At 38.9% G+C, this 17,127-nt stretch overlaps 1 protein-coding gene across 10 annotated transcripts in view; it reads right to left on the bottom strand.

Moving 5' to 3' along the window:
- Positions 1-17,127, bottom strand: part of UTRN (utrophin) — a 334,111-nt gene that overhangs the window by 28,616 nt on the left and 288,368 nt on the right. For all 10 annotated transcript variants that reach the window (XR_009557350.1, XM_035108828.2, XM_035108822.2 and 7 more), the window contains exons 63-66: positions 12,286-12,371; positions 8,918-9,075; positions 8,284-8,450; positions 3,626-3,737 (exon numbers count right to left, since the gene is read on the bottom strand). Coding sequence is in view for 9 of the 10 variants with exons in the window: in XM_035108828.2 (XP_034964719.2) it covers positions 3,626-3,737; positions 8,284-8,450; positions 8,918-9,075; positions 12,286-12,371 (523 nt within the window). In the remaining variant the exon portion in view is untranslated. The remainder of the gene's footprint in view (positions 1-3,625; positions 3,738-8,283; positions 8,451-8,917; positions 9,076-12,285; positions 12,372-17,127) is intronic.

The following is a 17,127-nucleotide window of genomic DNA, read 5'->3' as shown; positions in this document are numbered from 1 at the left end:
TTTTTCTTCTCAATACCTACAATTGTTTTTCTACGCCAAGCCTCATTAAGAAACCTTTTAAATAATAATAAAAAGTACAGATGGACTTCTATTTATAATTAAGTCTTCAATTGTGCAGCTTTACTTAGACTTGAAAGACTTGATAAAGATAAAAGAAGAAACAATATGACGCAGCGCAGAAAAATGAGAGTTCCTCCGTTTTTCGAGGGAAGTGGGAGATGCTTGATGGCTGACTTTGTAGTGACTTGAGATAATAATTTGGGATAACATACAGTGCATCTGTTTGCAGAATTTCTTCATTATGAGCGAGAGAGAAGGCTAAATGGATGTCTAGCAGCCCCCCTTCTAGGGCCTAGAAGGGGAGATTGTGTGGTCTCTGAAAGCTGATCGATCGCCAAATGACTTATATCTGTGGAATACAGTTCATTTTCATTGCAATATTGCAAACAGCATGCCTAACAATTTTAAAACGACAGGCTTGGACAACAGCCCGGATTGGAATAACTTAACAACATGGGAGTTGCTGCGTCGTTAACCTCTAGACTTGGACAGCAGCCTGGATTGGAAGACTGGAATGAAGTCAGGAAAAGCTGTGTTGGCAAATAGACAGTTGTAAAAATAAATATTTACAAATAAAGCTGTATTCTATGGATGAAAGGATATATGATTTCTGACATGATTGAGAATCGCATAGCCAGGGACGGAGAACTTTTAAGTGATAAGATCGGAATGTGGAAAATATGAGAACAACAGAAGAAGCAGGAACGAAGATATTGGAGATATGCTTCAAGAGGTCCAGACCATGGGAAGCCCGGAAAAAGTAATAATTAATAATTTGGACTGTAATTTGGTGTTTTTTTAGTTTATTGTTTATAATTGGATTATGATTATGGATATGTTAATTTGCTGTTTTTATTGGAAAATTAATAAAAATGATTTTTAAAAAAGTTGTGGAACTTCTGAGTGAAGCACTTACTGGACTACAGGAGCAGCTGCATACTAGCCTATCCAATTTAAGTGTCTCAGTTATATGTAGTTTCCATTCTGTTATTCTGCTCTAATTCCTGCAGCCCGCAATACATAATTAGATTTCCTTTATGTAGTAAGTCTGAATATTAAGAAAAAGATATTGCTATTTGAACAACTGTACCAAATTCCTAGAAACTGTCATTTCAGTGAGTTGTTTGTAATATATTTAGGCTGAGAAGTATCAAATCTTGCAAACTTGTGTTGCAATCTGAGGTTTTCTTGAATAATTATGTACTTAAAATAATCCAAGGATCTTTTACCAGGCTGTCCAGATAATAGCACTTGAATGCATCTCAAAGATGCTTTTATCCAGCTCTTAATTCACGAGTAGAACTTTCATAATTCTTCCTAGCTACCATGTGAAATTAAAGAGATGCCCTCTATATATTTACTGCAGGCATTTACAAATTGTCCCATACAAAGATTGGCAACTTCTTAAGTCATGTTGAATCTATGGCAGTACTCTTGACTTGCCAGTACAATTCTTCATTAAAATGTAAAAAAATATGTTTTGTCTAAATAAATTTAAACCAGTGAAAAAATAAAATGAGGATGGTAGTGATGTTGGGACATCATCTTTTAAATTCATTCTGTTAGGACCTCCTGTTGTGTGATGCTGATATCCTGAACTTTCTGTAATTTACTGATAAAAAAAGAAGTCTTTAATGTAGGATTTGAGCTTTGCAACCGCCCGGGGTGGGGGGCGGGGAACCCTACATATTTAGAGAATGGCTCATATGTGAAATTGCAGCCTGCCTGGTGGAATAAATACCTCTCTGTGGATTTTAGTCAATACATAACATTTGATGTTTTGATTAAGTAAATATCCATAATCACGTTATGGAATAGAGGGAGGCATTGCTCAGATATAAGGTAGCTTTGATGCTGGGTCCCATTTCTGGAACAGAATCACAATCACAATCACATGAAAAATAGAAATACATACCCTATAATTGTTTATAAATATTTCACAGTCATATCTGCTCCAGATAACAATACTACATTCCCTTATCAGCTGGTACAGTAATAACATTTTCATTGCTGAAAGTGTTATCGTTTTATTCTGCTGACACTGGTCTGAAGTCTATTGTGTTTGCTTTTAAATATCAAGCGGAGCAATCCAAGCGGTTCTTCGGTATTTGATAAGGTTATTTCCCTAGTAAGTGTGCTTAGGTATTGCAGCCTGACTCTTTCAGAACCAATTTGCAAGAAACCTGGACAAGTGGCTTGCTGTACCAAGGGGAATGAAAGTAGGAGTAGGCTAAAATAGCTTGTGCATTGCAGAGATGGGGAATCTGTGCTCCTATACATGTTGATGGGTTACCACTTACACCATCCCTGTCCGTTGGCCATGGTGGCTAGAACTGATGAAGGTCAAAAAAACATTTGGAGGGCCACAGATACCCCATCCCTGGTAAGTATATAAACATGGTAGGGTTCAACTCTTTCTGAAATAGCACAACACAACATGGTAGGGTTCAACTCTTTCTGAAATAACCTGCTAATCTAAGACTCCTACTACATTTGAATAATTCTTATTCTTATTTTTAGTAAGGTAAAGGTAAACCCCTGGATGGTTAAGTCCAGTTGAATTCGACTATGGGGTGCTGCACCCATTTCCGCTTTCAGGCTGAGGGAGTCGACGTTGTCCGCAGACAGCTTTTCCGGGTCATGTGGCCCGCATGACTAAACCACTTCTGGTGCACAGAACACTCTGACGAATATACATTTTTAAAATTTATAGTAGATCATGCTGGGCGGGTACCTCCTCTAGGTAGGGTGTCACAATCCGCATCCTCTGCATGTCACTTAGTTCGCTTATATAATCCACAAAGGAGAGCTATTTTTATGATGTCTAGGTTTTTCTCAAACTCTGTTTTATTTTTGTACCTGTTTTTATCTTCAGCTTCCATGGGAAACACCCACACAATTGGCCCTGTTGACGTGGTTGAAAACATTTAAATAGCACAACTGTGAAAGCAGTTTTCACAGTGTGATTGCAATTAGTGCTGCACTGAATTTTCATATGACTGTTTTTCTTTTAAAATGTGGCATTTAGGATGGGGAACACAGCTTTCATCAAAAGACAAGTAACTCCTTGCAAAGAATCAAGAAAACTATTTTATGAGCCCCATAAGTAATCTCAAGCATTGCAAAAGGAATATACTCATGAATAGATATCAGCATTATCTAGCATATATTCAGGGACATTTCACATTTTTTATTAGCATTTCTTATTTTCCATGAAAACTAATTAGTATAATTTATCAAAAGAGTAGCAATATTAAATTATTTTTTAAAAATTTATTACTAAGAATTTTACTTTTTTACAAACGCCAGCTCCCTTGGCCAGTAAACCGAGATGAGCACCGCAACCCCAGAGTCGTTTGCGACTGGACTTAACGGTCAGGGGTCCTTTACCTTTTTTTTAACTTTGAAAGAACCTTGGTCCTGAAACTAGTATTAAAAGAACACCACACCACTTCAACAAAATAAATAAATGAATAAATAGGTTCCCAAAGAATGGGAGAGACAGGGAAAGTATGGTATAATCCATGAACAATCTATTAGAAAGAGTCAGTAAATGACTACTCACTGGTATGCAGTACTCCACCATCGGGTAATGTAATTTATGACCCTTTGCTGTACGACCAGAAAAGAAACAACTCTGACAGACATCGTAGTTGAAATGTTTCAGGCTCCGATATCTGTGAATGTAATGGAAAAATAATGAAGACTCAATTTTAAGGAAATCTTGTAGCCCATCTCCATAGGCTCTGAAGTCTGATGTAAATCTCCACACAATCTTAGCTTTTGGGCTCAGCATCCTAAACCTTTACCCCACTGTGTTACCATTTGCCCATCATCCTATTGTAATTACTACACACTGCAGTGTTAGCAGTACTTATATTGTGATATGTTAAGGAACCCAAACGAACGGGAGCAAGCACAGTGAACTGCATCCAGATTTTGCTCATGCTACTCGTACTGGTGGAGAAGTGGGAAGTGATTCTTCCCTCTGCAGTCCCCAGCAGATTGGGGTGGGTATTATAGGGGGAAACCACCTTCCAATTCCACCCCATGTTCCAGTAGTAAGATTACTCTGCTAGATCAGAAGTTTTCTTCAGAGAGAACGAGCGCTTTTCATTGATGGGGAAACAAAGTCTGGACCCAGTCTTATCAACTCTGTTTATCAAACATGCTTTTATGCTGCTTTTCAATAATTTAATTTTCAGAGCAGTAACGACAAAGTACAATCCATTAAAAGCAAAAAAATTGCATAAAATAAAACACAATTTAACAACCAAAAGTTCAACAGTTACAGGATGAATCCTCAATACCTATCAGCAAACAAAGGTCTTCTTTTTCAAATATTTTATGTGGGTCACAAAGAAGACTGTGGCGTTCACACAGAGCCCTTGGTCGTTCCACGGACTATTGACCCTGTGCCACCACGTCTATTCTCTTCCACTCCCACCAACCTGGTTTACCCGGCAATATTCAGACTCAGTCAGGTTGTAACGCATTAACAAAGATTCCAGTTTATTGTGAGCGCAAACAAGTTTTAAATACTTTGAAACACTGTAATCCGATTCACTCTCTGTGTCTCTCCTCTGTCTCTAACCCACTCTGACTCCTATGCCTCCCACCCACAAGAAACCAACCGAACTGTCTCTCTATTTACAACTGTCTTCCCCAATGTCTAAACCTCTGGCTAAGCCTTTTAAAAGCAGGTAGGCTCCACCTATGGGCTTTTCTATTAGTCTACCTATTAACCCTTTCTCTCCCCCTGTACAGACATTTCCAAAAGAATGGGCAAACGCCACAGAGACAAATGTAAGATTTGGGATTTCAGTGCAGTTAAAATTTCCTCAAATCTTTGGAACTGACCATTGTTATGGTCATCCCCTCCCTGACATAATAGTAGGTACAGGGATCCATATTTGTCTTGGGATCCTGGCAGGGGTGGGTGGGTAAGGATGCTGTAGTCATTTGCCCCTCACTGGAATCCTGATCCCCCACCCAACTATTCATTCTTTATAATAATAATAATAATAATAATAATAATAATAATAATAATAATAATAATAATACCACTCATGGAATTGCTACACATCTGAAACTGCCACAACTAGTGTAATTTTTTAGGAACAGGATATTGAATTGAGTAGAATCTTGATCAAAATCAGAGAAACTGTTTTAATGAAATCTAAGTGGAAGCACTGTTTGGTGTGGCCCTTGTTTAATTATTTATTGGTTGACACAAGAAGACACAATCTTATTTAAATTATTTTTATTGTTATTATTTAGATTTATTACCTACGCACACTTCACTTTAAGGTTACAGGGCAGGTTAAAACGGTTTAAAGCAGCTAAAAAACATACAACTTGCCCAAGAAGAAACGTGGCACTCTGGATTCCTTATCCCTGCTCTACATAAACAACAACTTTAACTAGACCACAGCATACTAATAACTCCTATTAATTATACTAATAAATGTGAAGCATCTCATTTTGGCTGTATCTTTCAGATATTAGGAAATACATAAACTTTATCTGCTTTAAAGTTTATCGGGCTTTCAGTCTCATTTCTGTAAACAATTCTCAGTGCAGCTCACAGCATCTTAAACCAATGATTCAAAGTAAAATAAATGAAAAACAATGGGTGATAATCCAGTGTTAGTCATACTCAGAGTAGCCAAAGAGATGTGAAGACCCATTTGTGAATAATAATTTATGCCTTGCTTTTTCCTTGTTCTCATGCACATAAAGGCATATAGCCACATCATACTTCCATAACTATGTTTACCATGTTACTGATTCCGTTGTAGTTTACAAAAAGGGAAAGAAGCACTCTTATTCTCATTTCCAAGTGCTTAAAGCGTAATCCCAATGGGCATACTCCAAGCTCTGCCAATTAACCACTTATTTAAACAATATACACTATATGCCACAATTTAAAATATATATGAAGTATTTGAAAACCATGTGATTTGATATTTTAATGTACATTCTTAAGGCAAGGAGTGATCAACTGTAGGTGATTCATGCTATGGATGAACCACTTTATGTGATACCGTCATCTATCAAGTAAAAAATCTTTCAGCTTTTAATTTGGGGGGCCCAAAGTTTTTTTCTGAACCTCTGATGTCCAAAAATAGAATGTGGGAACAAGTGTACAGGGTTGTGCCATCAAGAGGCAGGGGGGAGTATATGCACTCAATGAAAGGCAACACATTTCTAAAGACTAACAACAAGTGACAGCACATAGAAAGCTGATCTATCAGTACTATACAGCCGTTCGTAGAATTTCAAAATGTCTGTCAGCAACATCCAGCAATATGCAAATTTAACGTCAGAAAGTGTCAAGTGACTAAGACGAACACCTGAGAAGGAAGCATTCATTAATTGCAGCATTAATTGTAACCTGCCTTGAGAAAACTGTTTTGATAGGCAGCATATAAATGCCTATGTAAATAAATAAAGTGATTGACAGCTAACACAATTAGTTCTTGACCCTTACATGTGTTTGGGTGACAAGCCTAGTACGAGATCTCATTATGGCTCAGAAATTTCCTACTGGGTTGTAACAATTACACAGTTGTGAAATCAGAGGAGAACGTGTGACGGTAAGACCTTAGATTTCCTATTGTCACAATCAATTGAAGAATCATTTTACATATAGATGACAGAATTAGAGAAGCAATATATATATATATATACTCTTTCTCTCTAGTAAACTCTGTGGAGCAGAAGATAGAACTGGTGATACACATTGCTATCTATCTACATTCATTCAACATCAAAATGGCATTTAAAGAACCTGAGGCTTTGCTTTCTTAAAAACAAACTTAGAAAAGGGCTTTTTATACTTTATCTTAGTGTTCAGTGGCAATCTCTAATGATGCAGGTAGATGATAATAATTCTAATGAGCTACAGTTAACATCAGAAATACCAGATTGCTCTTCTTATAGAAGGCAGATTATATTATTTTGTGTAACAAACATGTTAAGGCAGTCCAAGCTACAGTAGATTGCCATCTAGGTTTGAGAGTGATTGCGTTAGTCAATTCTATCTAGTTTTGGAACTTTTTATAGCTAGATTTAATGCAGATGTCTGCTATTTTTGTTTTCTGGTGCATGAATATATGTTTATAATTTAGAGAATTACATTTAGAGATGCTGAACCAGCTGTTTCAACATTTTATGTGGAGCCCTGTTTTTCATGACCTCCACTGTAATATCACATTGGCCATATAATTCACCTTTATGAGTAGATGCAGTAAAATTCAGCTCACTGCAGTACAAAAATTGCCACATTACTTTCTGTGCTCTCAGTGTTAGTGTTCTTTAGACTTCTCTTTAGTTCAAGAGTGGGACACCTGTGGCCCTCCAAGTATTGCTGGACTCCACCCATCATCCCTGGAAATTGACCATGTTGGCTGAGGCCAATGGGAGGTTGTAGTCACAGGTTGCCAAGCCGGCTTTAACCCAGTCTGTTTTGCTATATCTTGCCTTCTCAAAACACAAAAAGCAACAATATATGCAACTCAGGTTCCTGCCTTAAAATGGCGGAATAATTTTTTAAAAAGCAATCTGAAGATGTCTTGCACAATACAAAAGAATGAAATAGAGAAATTATGCATTCTACCAGAACTTATGTGAGAAGATTAATGGTTTTGTAGCAGCAGGTATGTAAGTAGGATATGTGGTAGTTCAGGGCTCAGCAGCCTTTTTTTTTTACTGGGCCACATGTGCCATTTTGGAGTCTTATGCAGGGAGGGGCATGACCAGACCCAGGTTTGGTGTAGTGGTTAGGTTAGAGTGTTAGACTAGGACAGGCATCCCCAAACTTTGGCCCTCCAGATGTTTTGGACTACAATTCCCATCTTCCCCGACCACTGGTCCTCTTAGCTAGGGATCATGGGAGTTGTAGGTGAATCCCTGCTTGTCCATGAAGCTCAACTGGGTGACCTTGGGCCAGTTACAGCCTCTCAGCCTGACCTACCTCACAGGGTTGTTGTGGATTGAATGATGAGGGGGAGAATCATGTATGCCATCTGGAGAAAAAGACAGACAGACAGACAGATATGTGGACATAGCCCGATCAAAAGAGGATGGGGCCAGTTCAAAAGCATCTCTATTCCCCACAATCAGGAACCAATTTTTTTTTAGTTTTCAACAGTTTTTAAGTGCAAGCCACCCACTTCTCTTCCTTCTCCTCTTAACATGTAACTGATTTATTCTGCTTACCTAAAGCCGACAATTGGGCATTCCTTGCAGATATTGCACTTGGCCTGATGCTTCGCTGTTTCTGCAGCTGCCACCCGGTGTAGAACAGGCAGCCACACCATGGACTGCGGCTCAAGATGCATCCAGTCTATGAACTGCTTCACACCGATTTCTGGCTTGTTGTTATTCTAATAAATGAAAACCCGATTAGAAAATATTTGAATGTTCATTTTTAAACTTATCTACCCCCACATTTTTCTTCTTCTTAAAGAAACTTGGGTCTTTCCCAACTGGGGGTCCCCACAGCAATGATACTGTGAATAACACTGAAGTCATCAGAGCACTCCTGCGACCAATATTCAATTTAGTAAAGATGACAATAATCAGCTTTCTGCTGCTGATGGCACACTGGGTATGCCATCATGTTTGAGGTTTGTTTCCCCCCCCCAGGTTATACAAAAATTCCTTTAATATAATTATCTGCATGAAGCTTTAGTGGTTGTATTTCATATTATAGATCTATGACATCATCCCTCCCCATTTTTCATTTTTTAAAAGGTGGTTTCTGTAAATTCCAGAGCTGCCCCAAACAGAAGAGTCTTGAGTAAGTCAAGAGACATATTTAAATCAGCTAAAGGAAAGCTAAAGTTACTACCTGTTGAAAACAGCTGCGGACGCTGGGTTCTATATTACTGCCTCCAAAAGCAGCTACTTCACCAAGTTGCCGTGGAATTTGGATGGCATCATGAAGCAATAACCCAAGCTGCCTCTGATCGCACATTTCTGTAGGTCCTGCCACTTCCTTAAAGAGATCTGGAATGCAGGCAAAGAAGGAAGCCTTTGTTTGATTTTACATTAGCAATTTTTAGAAGTAGCAATTACCATTTCTGCAGATGTTCAAAATTCCTCTTCTCCCCTGGTTTATTTTTGTCAAGCATTGCATCAGTGAAGTTGGCATAACTTGATATAAAATATACCCCTCAATAAACTATATTGACCCTGGTACTAGTCCTTATCTTAAATGTAACCTGGAAGGCATTAGTTAATATTTTGACTTCCTCATATTTAATGTAAAGATCAGCACACTGATCTTGTGTTTCCAGCAAAGTCTAATCATCACCTCCTGTAGGAAAGAATGGAGTTTTGTATAGATACTGGAATTTTTCCTCCCAAAGTAAAGTCATGATTCAGGAAACACAAAAGATAACTAGTTAGTCATTTATCATTAGGGTCATGCCCTTTCATCTACAAACTGGGTATGGTACACAAAACCCATCTCAAAATATCCCTCCCTTCTCCAAAAGGATACATTGGTTCAAAATAATACTTAATCAGTGGTTGGTTAGCTCAAAGTTCCACTGTGAACCTCCTCTTTGCTCCTCAATGCTCATCCCTTTGCCTCACTGGACCATGGACCAAGGAATGGGTGAGACGCTGCTTCCTTGGCTGGTACATGTTATTGATGGGGAGACTTCTTGATCCACTAATATTGTGAGTCTGCTGTCTGAAAGCAGCATCTACACTTTCATTTCACGTAATAAACCAATATTTCTTTTTTGCTGTTGTGTGAACGTGGGGCATAAGATTAAAGGTAAGCAAGTATTATAGTGAGTGCACTTTTACAACAAAATATGCCAAACATCTTGGGAGTGCGAATAGGAATACATGTAAGAACTGAACATATATGTGGGTTCATATGCACACCTCTTAACACAACCAGGATGATCTAGGAAACAGCATTTCACCTGGAGGAGGAGCAAAGTCAATGTTAACCACATTGTCAGCCTGAAAAGGTCATCTAAAATTTGTGAACTCCTAGAAAGAGGTTTTGTTTTAAAGTCTTTACCTTCTAAAAGCACTACAGTAGTGGAATTTATTGATGCATAGTACTTAGAAGACAGAGACCTCACAGGACTCACAATGATGGATTTTTGTTAAGAAACCTGAAGTTGATAGTTTGTAAGCAAAGAATAAAACCCAGCTTGTTTAAATAACCATTTACCAGAATATTAGCCTTTATTCAATTCTATGGATCTCAGAAGGGACACAGGTGGCGCTGTGGGTTAAACCACACAGCCTAGGGCTTGCTGATCAGAAAGTCAGCGGTTCACATCCCTGCCATGGGGTAAGCTCCTGTTGCTCGTTCCCAGCTCCTGCCAACCTAGCAGTTTGAAAGCACATCAAAGTGCAAGTAGATAAATAGGTACCGCTCCAAGTGGGAAGGTAAACAGCGTTTCTGTATGCTCCTCTGGTTCGCCAGAAGCGGCTTTGTCATGCTGGCCACATGACCTGGAAGCTGTATGCCGGCTTCCTCGGCCAATAACACGAGATGAGCGCCGCAACCCCAGAGTCTGTCATGACTGGACCTAATGATCAGGGGTCCCTTTCCCTTTACCTTACCTATGGATCTCAGATCCACAGCATCGGTATTAATACAACAGCATTAAACATCTGTATTAGTTACACAGAAGACTTCATGTTCATATTTAGAATAATTATTAAACAATAACCCAGGTGGCGCTGTGGTTAAACCACTGAGCCTAGGGCTTGCTGACCAGAAGGTCAGCGGTTCGAATCCCTGTGACGGGGTGAGCTCCCGTTGCTTGGTCCCAGCTCCTGCCAACCTAGCAGTTCGAAAGCACGTCAAAATGCAAGTAGATAAATAGGGACCGCTACAGCGGGAAGGTAAACGGCGTTTCCATGTGCTGCTCTGGTTTGCCAGAAGCAGCTTTGTCATGCTGGCCACATGACCTGGAAGCTATACGCCGGCTCCCTCGGCCAATAATGTGAGATGAGCGCGCAACCCCAGAGTCGGTCACGACTGGACCTAATGGTCAGGGATCCCTTTACCTTTACCTTTTATTAAACAATAGATGCTATCTCCACAATTTAAAAGGTAATCCTAGTATGAACAGCAAGCATAAAAACTAGCTTATAAAAAGGACTGTAGAGTTACAAGCTCATGTTCTTGGGGTGCATTCTGCGGGATTTTCCATTAACATCAGACTTTCACTTAAGTCATTCTCAAGAATTTAACCGTAACAGCTGAATTGTACACAGCTGAAATATATGTGAAAACTACTGTCACCTGGGGAAGAAATAATGGTTTTAAGTTTTGACCCTATTACGTGCTAGTTAGGACATTTGCTTTTTGACAGTATGGTTCTGGAAAGTCGCCATGGAAGAAAGCAATACAATTGGCAACTAGGAACACGTGGGTATGGGTGGAAAACCATTACCTGTTCCTCTATATCAGGCATCCCCAAACTGCAGCCCTCCAGATGTTTTGGCCTACAACTCCCATGATCCCTAGCTAACAGGACCAGTGGCCGGGGAAGATGGGAATTGTAGCCCAAAACATCTGGAGGGCCAAAGTTTGGGGATGCCTGCTCTAGATATTGGACTGCCAACTGCCAGGGATGATGGGTGCTAGACAACATCTGGAGAACCACAAGATCCCTCATCACTGCATTTAAGTAAGTCCTTAAGCACTTTGACTTTGACACTGATGGATTTGGGCATTACGGTACATTTTTCAATGCAGATTTCATTTGAAAGCTGGCTTGGTTGAGAATGAAGCTGAAATATTCCCCAAGATCAAATATTAGAGCAAAAGGCGACTGTAAAGTCACTTCATTTAGCACAGTGGCACTATACCGGCATGTTCTTTTGCAGTGGTGTTATCACACAACTGCACCTGCTCCAATCAACTCTGGTTCACTCCTCGCTGCTTGCCGCTTCCATAAATTAAATATATGCATGTTCTGTTTGTGCTGTTTATCACAACAAAGAGCTAATCATTCTAAACTATGCAGAACAATTAACGTTTCTAGTCCCTCTGCCCAAACGTGACATAATTGACAGCTCTTACTGGAATTGAGTGCCTGAACCTCACTCTGCATACATGTTCCTGTAATATAATGGTTACTGACTTTTGGCAACATGATCGCTAAGCATTTTGGCGGGATAAAACCATATTCCGATATTGCTTAAAGAAAATGGGGGCGTTCCCATAATACTCACATCTATATTTCTCCTCAAGAAGGCCCTTAGAAAGAGACATCAAGCCAATCTTCAGGGACTGCACTCTGATTTTTCCAGTTCGACCACTGTTATGAAAGCAACATTAAAATACTTGGCAGGTGGTAGTGTAGTTTCATTCCAGCACTAAAACAACCGACAAGCACACCTGGTGTATTTCAATTCTTAGTCATTAGCTGCTAATTGTGTCAATGAATCTCCTTTGCAAATATTCCACAGTACAGGCACAAAATATTTACATTCTGTATAAACATTTCATATTAATTATAATATATTGAAGTTCAGGAATGTAACGTCACAGCATGCTCTAATAATGGGATATACACAGTTGCACGCAGCTGGGAGCCACATTACACAGTATGTAGCAGACAGAAGTTAGATTATCTAGAGATACATTAATATTTTTCAGAACATTGTTTGCCTAGTCTGTGTTAAAAACACTTTGATGTATAGGTACAATTGAGCATAAAAGCTAGACATATGCAGCAATTAGATAACACAGAGTGTCTCTTTTATCTGAGCAGTGTGACTTCAGGCTCATGCAGTCCAATTTTTTTTTTATAAAAACATAATGGCAGAATAATGTGCTACAAAGGATGTATTTTTAAAGCCATAAGGAAAATACTCCTCAAACACCTAAGAAACAGAGAGGGCAATTGCTCTTGAAAGTTAACATAGCACATGGGATTAATAGCGGATTTGCTTGGGGCAACCTCCTCTGGGACAAAAATCTACAAGCACAAGAGTTAGTCCGACTTTACTTCAGTGAGATGATGATACATATTTCTAAACCTTCTGAATATTTCACAATTACATAATTAACTATCTAAACCAGTGAGTCCTAAACTCTCCCACCCCACTGCCCCATGGACACCTGAAAATTGCTGGTGGTCTTGGTGGACCACTTAATGATTTTGTGAACTGTATTACTGTAAAATACAGTATTAGAAATAAAAACAATAAACATATAATTAAAAATCAAAATAAAAAAACAATTCAATGGGTGCGCCACCTTCCATCTTAAGCCACAAAACCACAGACATGCTGTAGACCATCTGAATCAAACTGGAGGACTTCCGGTGGTTCACAGGCCACAGTTTGGGAACCTGTGATCTACATAACTTAACTGTTGGTGAACAGCTGTAACTCAGTGGCAGAACATTTGCTTTGCATGCAGAGGGTTCCAGGTTGAACCCCTGGTGTCTCCAGGCAGAGGTCACTGCTTCAAACCTTGGAGAGCCACTGCAAGTTAGCACAGGCCATGAGGGATCAATGGTATGACTATGTTCCATTCTTATATTTAGAAGGCTTATACAACCTGAAGGGTTTGTGCATTCCTGGCACTCCTGTACAGATCCTCTTTTTTCCCTCTTTTTCTAGTAAAGAGTTTACTTCACTTCCTTCATGTAATTTACTGCTGCCTCCCTCATGTCACTTGGAAAAGCAGTTTGACATTTTTAGTTTGAACACTTTAAAGTTCAGTCCAAATCTTCACTGGACATTACAAAAAAAGCTGGAGGAGGGGGAGATTCAGATGGCAGGGGCGGAGGCCACAGAGCTGAAAAACTCCCCAATAGATATGTGCCAGATGTGGGGATCTGTGGGCCTACAGATGTTGCTGGAGTCCAGTTTCCATCAGCCCCATGCAGCAACATCAATAGGGAGGAGGGGAGTTGGAGCCTCACATCTAGTCGAAGCACAAGTTCATTACAAAGTATTTTCTTTAAAAAATAATAACTAATTCTGGAGGTTGTTAATGTTTTAGAAACTGGAACCCATGAACATTATACAAGCAGTAAAACACCATGACGGAAATAGTTACTTGGTTATGAATGCATCTTTTAGCTTGGTGAAGTTGTCATACTTCCAGACAGCACAGATGAATTAAAAATAAAAGCCTACTGATGTGTTATATCAGTATTTAAATCCATGCCACCACCACACTATTGCTTTGTTTTAAATGACACAAGACACACTGTTCCATGGAATTATACTGGCACCTCGTAAGCAAGATTTACTGTGCACTCTTACTCAGGTTTATTGATTTCTTTGTATCTTCCTGCTTTAAAGAAAAATCAGCCAGGATTGTGAAGTCTTTATGTTATCCGAATCCATACTCACAAGGTCCTTAAAGTTATTATTTTTCTTCCACATACATATGTAATTATTATTTTAAAAAGTAAATAAAAGTGTACTTTTAAAAATGCCATAACTCAATATTTGTAAGTCACAACCCATAGGAAATTCTTGCAAATTCAAGTGTCTAGGATCATCATAAACAGTAGCCTTTTCTTCATAAGAAGACTATGCCACAAATGTTGATAAAGAGAGATCTTAAAAAAACAGTTTTGATGCATGTTGCCAAAACAAAAACAAATTGCAATCTCTGCATCTAAAATCCCCCAAACACAACTAATAATACTGAGCTGGATTCAGAATTCTATTCACAGAATAAGGTACTTTGGGTCACAGCTTTTGGCTGCAGGGTGGATTGGCAGAAATTGTCCTCCACTTCTATTTCCTCAAGTTTCTGCTAGACCCAAGCTCATTCCATGAACAGAATGACTCCTTCAGCAGCCACTATATGTTCCCAATTGTCATTACCTGTTCCACATATGATGTCAGGTGTGGGTCAGGGAGAATAGCCTCACAGACCTAATTAAACCCACAGGACAAAATTTCCACCTCACTAATATAAGTGGTAAATCACATGGACAGTGGATTCTAATCTGAGATAACACTAAAATGTTTAGTATCTTCACAAAAAGCAGACTACCAACATCAAATATTTTTTAAAAAACAAAACAAACGAGCCAGCTACTCATTAGAAAGTCACGTTTTCATCTTGCACAGATGTTCAGCGCTATGTATAGCTGAGCCAGTCTCTGCTATAGGAATCATTAGGAAACGAATGAAAATAAAAGTGCCAATATCACAGTGCCTTTATACAGATCTATGATGTGACCACAGTGGGAATCAGAGGCGAATTTATGGCAGTGCAACCACTTCCGCCACACTGGGCGCTGAGCCTAGCGGAGCAACAGGGCATCACAACTATGATGCAGTGAATTGAGCAGAACAGAGGGTGAGAATTGGGCTAGCGCTGGGTGCTGCTGAAACCTGAAATACCAAAGTCCGTCTCTGTGGGAATAATCTGTATTTTTCTTGTTATTGCATCTCAAAAAAAGGATATTGTAAAGCTGGAAAATGTGCAGAAAAAGACACCTAAAATAATGAAGCAATTTGAGCAACTCTGATCAAGGCTACAGTGCTTTTAGTTTTAGTTTTGAAAAAAGATGAGGAAGGGAGGGCATGACAGAGGTGTATAAAATTATGCCTGGTGCAGAGAAACACACAGGTGGACTGTACATCATAGCTGGCTATCTGCAACAGCTTAATAAATTTAATAATGAGCTTTTTGAAAGCAGTCTGCTTGCGATATCTAAAAAAAAAAAATCTTTCTCAAAACTCAAAATTTATCAAAATGGCAAATCATAGTAACTGTCAAATAGGTCCATATGTTCCCTCTCATTCGTAAAGGTCATGATTTGCCTATATATTGAATTTTCAGAACTGAAGACTTAAAAGATATTTGAAATAAACTATTGATAGGTTTATGTTTATTGCTGAAAATTATTTAGAGTGTAGATGTTAATCGATTATTTAACCTTTGAGTTCTTGGAAAAATAAAGTTCAAAGATATTAGATTTCATTTCTGATCTGCTTGTTGACCTAATGTGAGGGATAAACAGTTCTTGATGTGCCAGAAATAGAGAGGATAATAGGTGTTCCTGTCAATTGTTTTAATTTAATATCTTATAAAGGCCATAAACATCTGTAAGCATGCTTAACAGCAAATGTTTCTTCAGTCTGTGTAGCTAATTAAATTCTAGATTAACAACAGCATTAGAGAACCAGATGGTTTTTGTAGGTGCGTTAATTACTTCAAAAACTGTATACAACAATGACACGAACAATAAAAATGTTAAGTGATGAATTAGTGGCAACCTAAGGCCATTTGCAAGATTGTGAAGTTGTATGAGCTGAATATCTGAATATCAGTTGATGAGGAACATGAGTGGGAGAGCACTGTTGTGCTCAGATCCTGTCTATGTGCTTCTCTCATGGGCATCTGGCAGGGCACTGGGAAAAGGATGCTGGAATAGATGGGCCTTTGGTCTGATCTGGCAGGCCTCTTGTGATGTTAACGTCTTATGTTTTTGAGCTAGAGCAATGTCAAGATTCAAATTTCACACATACAGCATCACCATGGAAATTAGGAATGACAGCACTGTCAAGATGGATTTGTCAATCAAGTCATGTGAATGCATTTTCCTCTACTCTCTTCCCTTCTTGCTCTCTTCTAATTTATTTTATTGAATTTTTAATCTTACAATTTCTACATCTACATCAGTTTCTACATCATGCCATGAGCTCTGATGGTGCAACATAAACACCTGAATTTCAGATAGGATTTCCCAGCCTTCTAAGAATATAAGAAAAGGCCAGTGGCCCATCCACTCCTGCATCCTGTTCTCACTGTGGCCAACCTGATGCTTGGGGGAAGCTCACACCTGGAGATGGTGCATCATGAGGACAACAGTAATCCTTAAAATTCATTAAGGCAACAATGTGAAACTAGAAAATGTTGTTTCTTACATTTAAACAGCATAACAGTATGTGTGGGTTTCATTTAAAATCAGTGAGAGGATGAAATGCAGAAGAAACTAGGAGAATACTCTAAAACCTGCAGGAGGACAATACAGTCATACCTTGGTTTAAGTACGCTTCTGTTTGAGTACTTTCAGTTTAAGTACTCCGCAG

The sequence above is a fragment of the Zootoca vivipara genome, chromosome 3 (assembly GCF_963506605.1).
Source record: "Zootoca vivipara chromosome 3, rZooViv1.1, whole genome shotgun sequence".
NCBI classification, from domain to species: Eukaryota; Metazoa; Chordata; class Lepidosauria; order Squamata; family Lacertidae; genus Zootoca; species Zootoca vivipara.
This window is presented reverse-complemented; position numbering and strand designations above follow the sequence as displayed.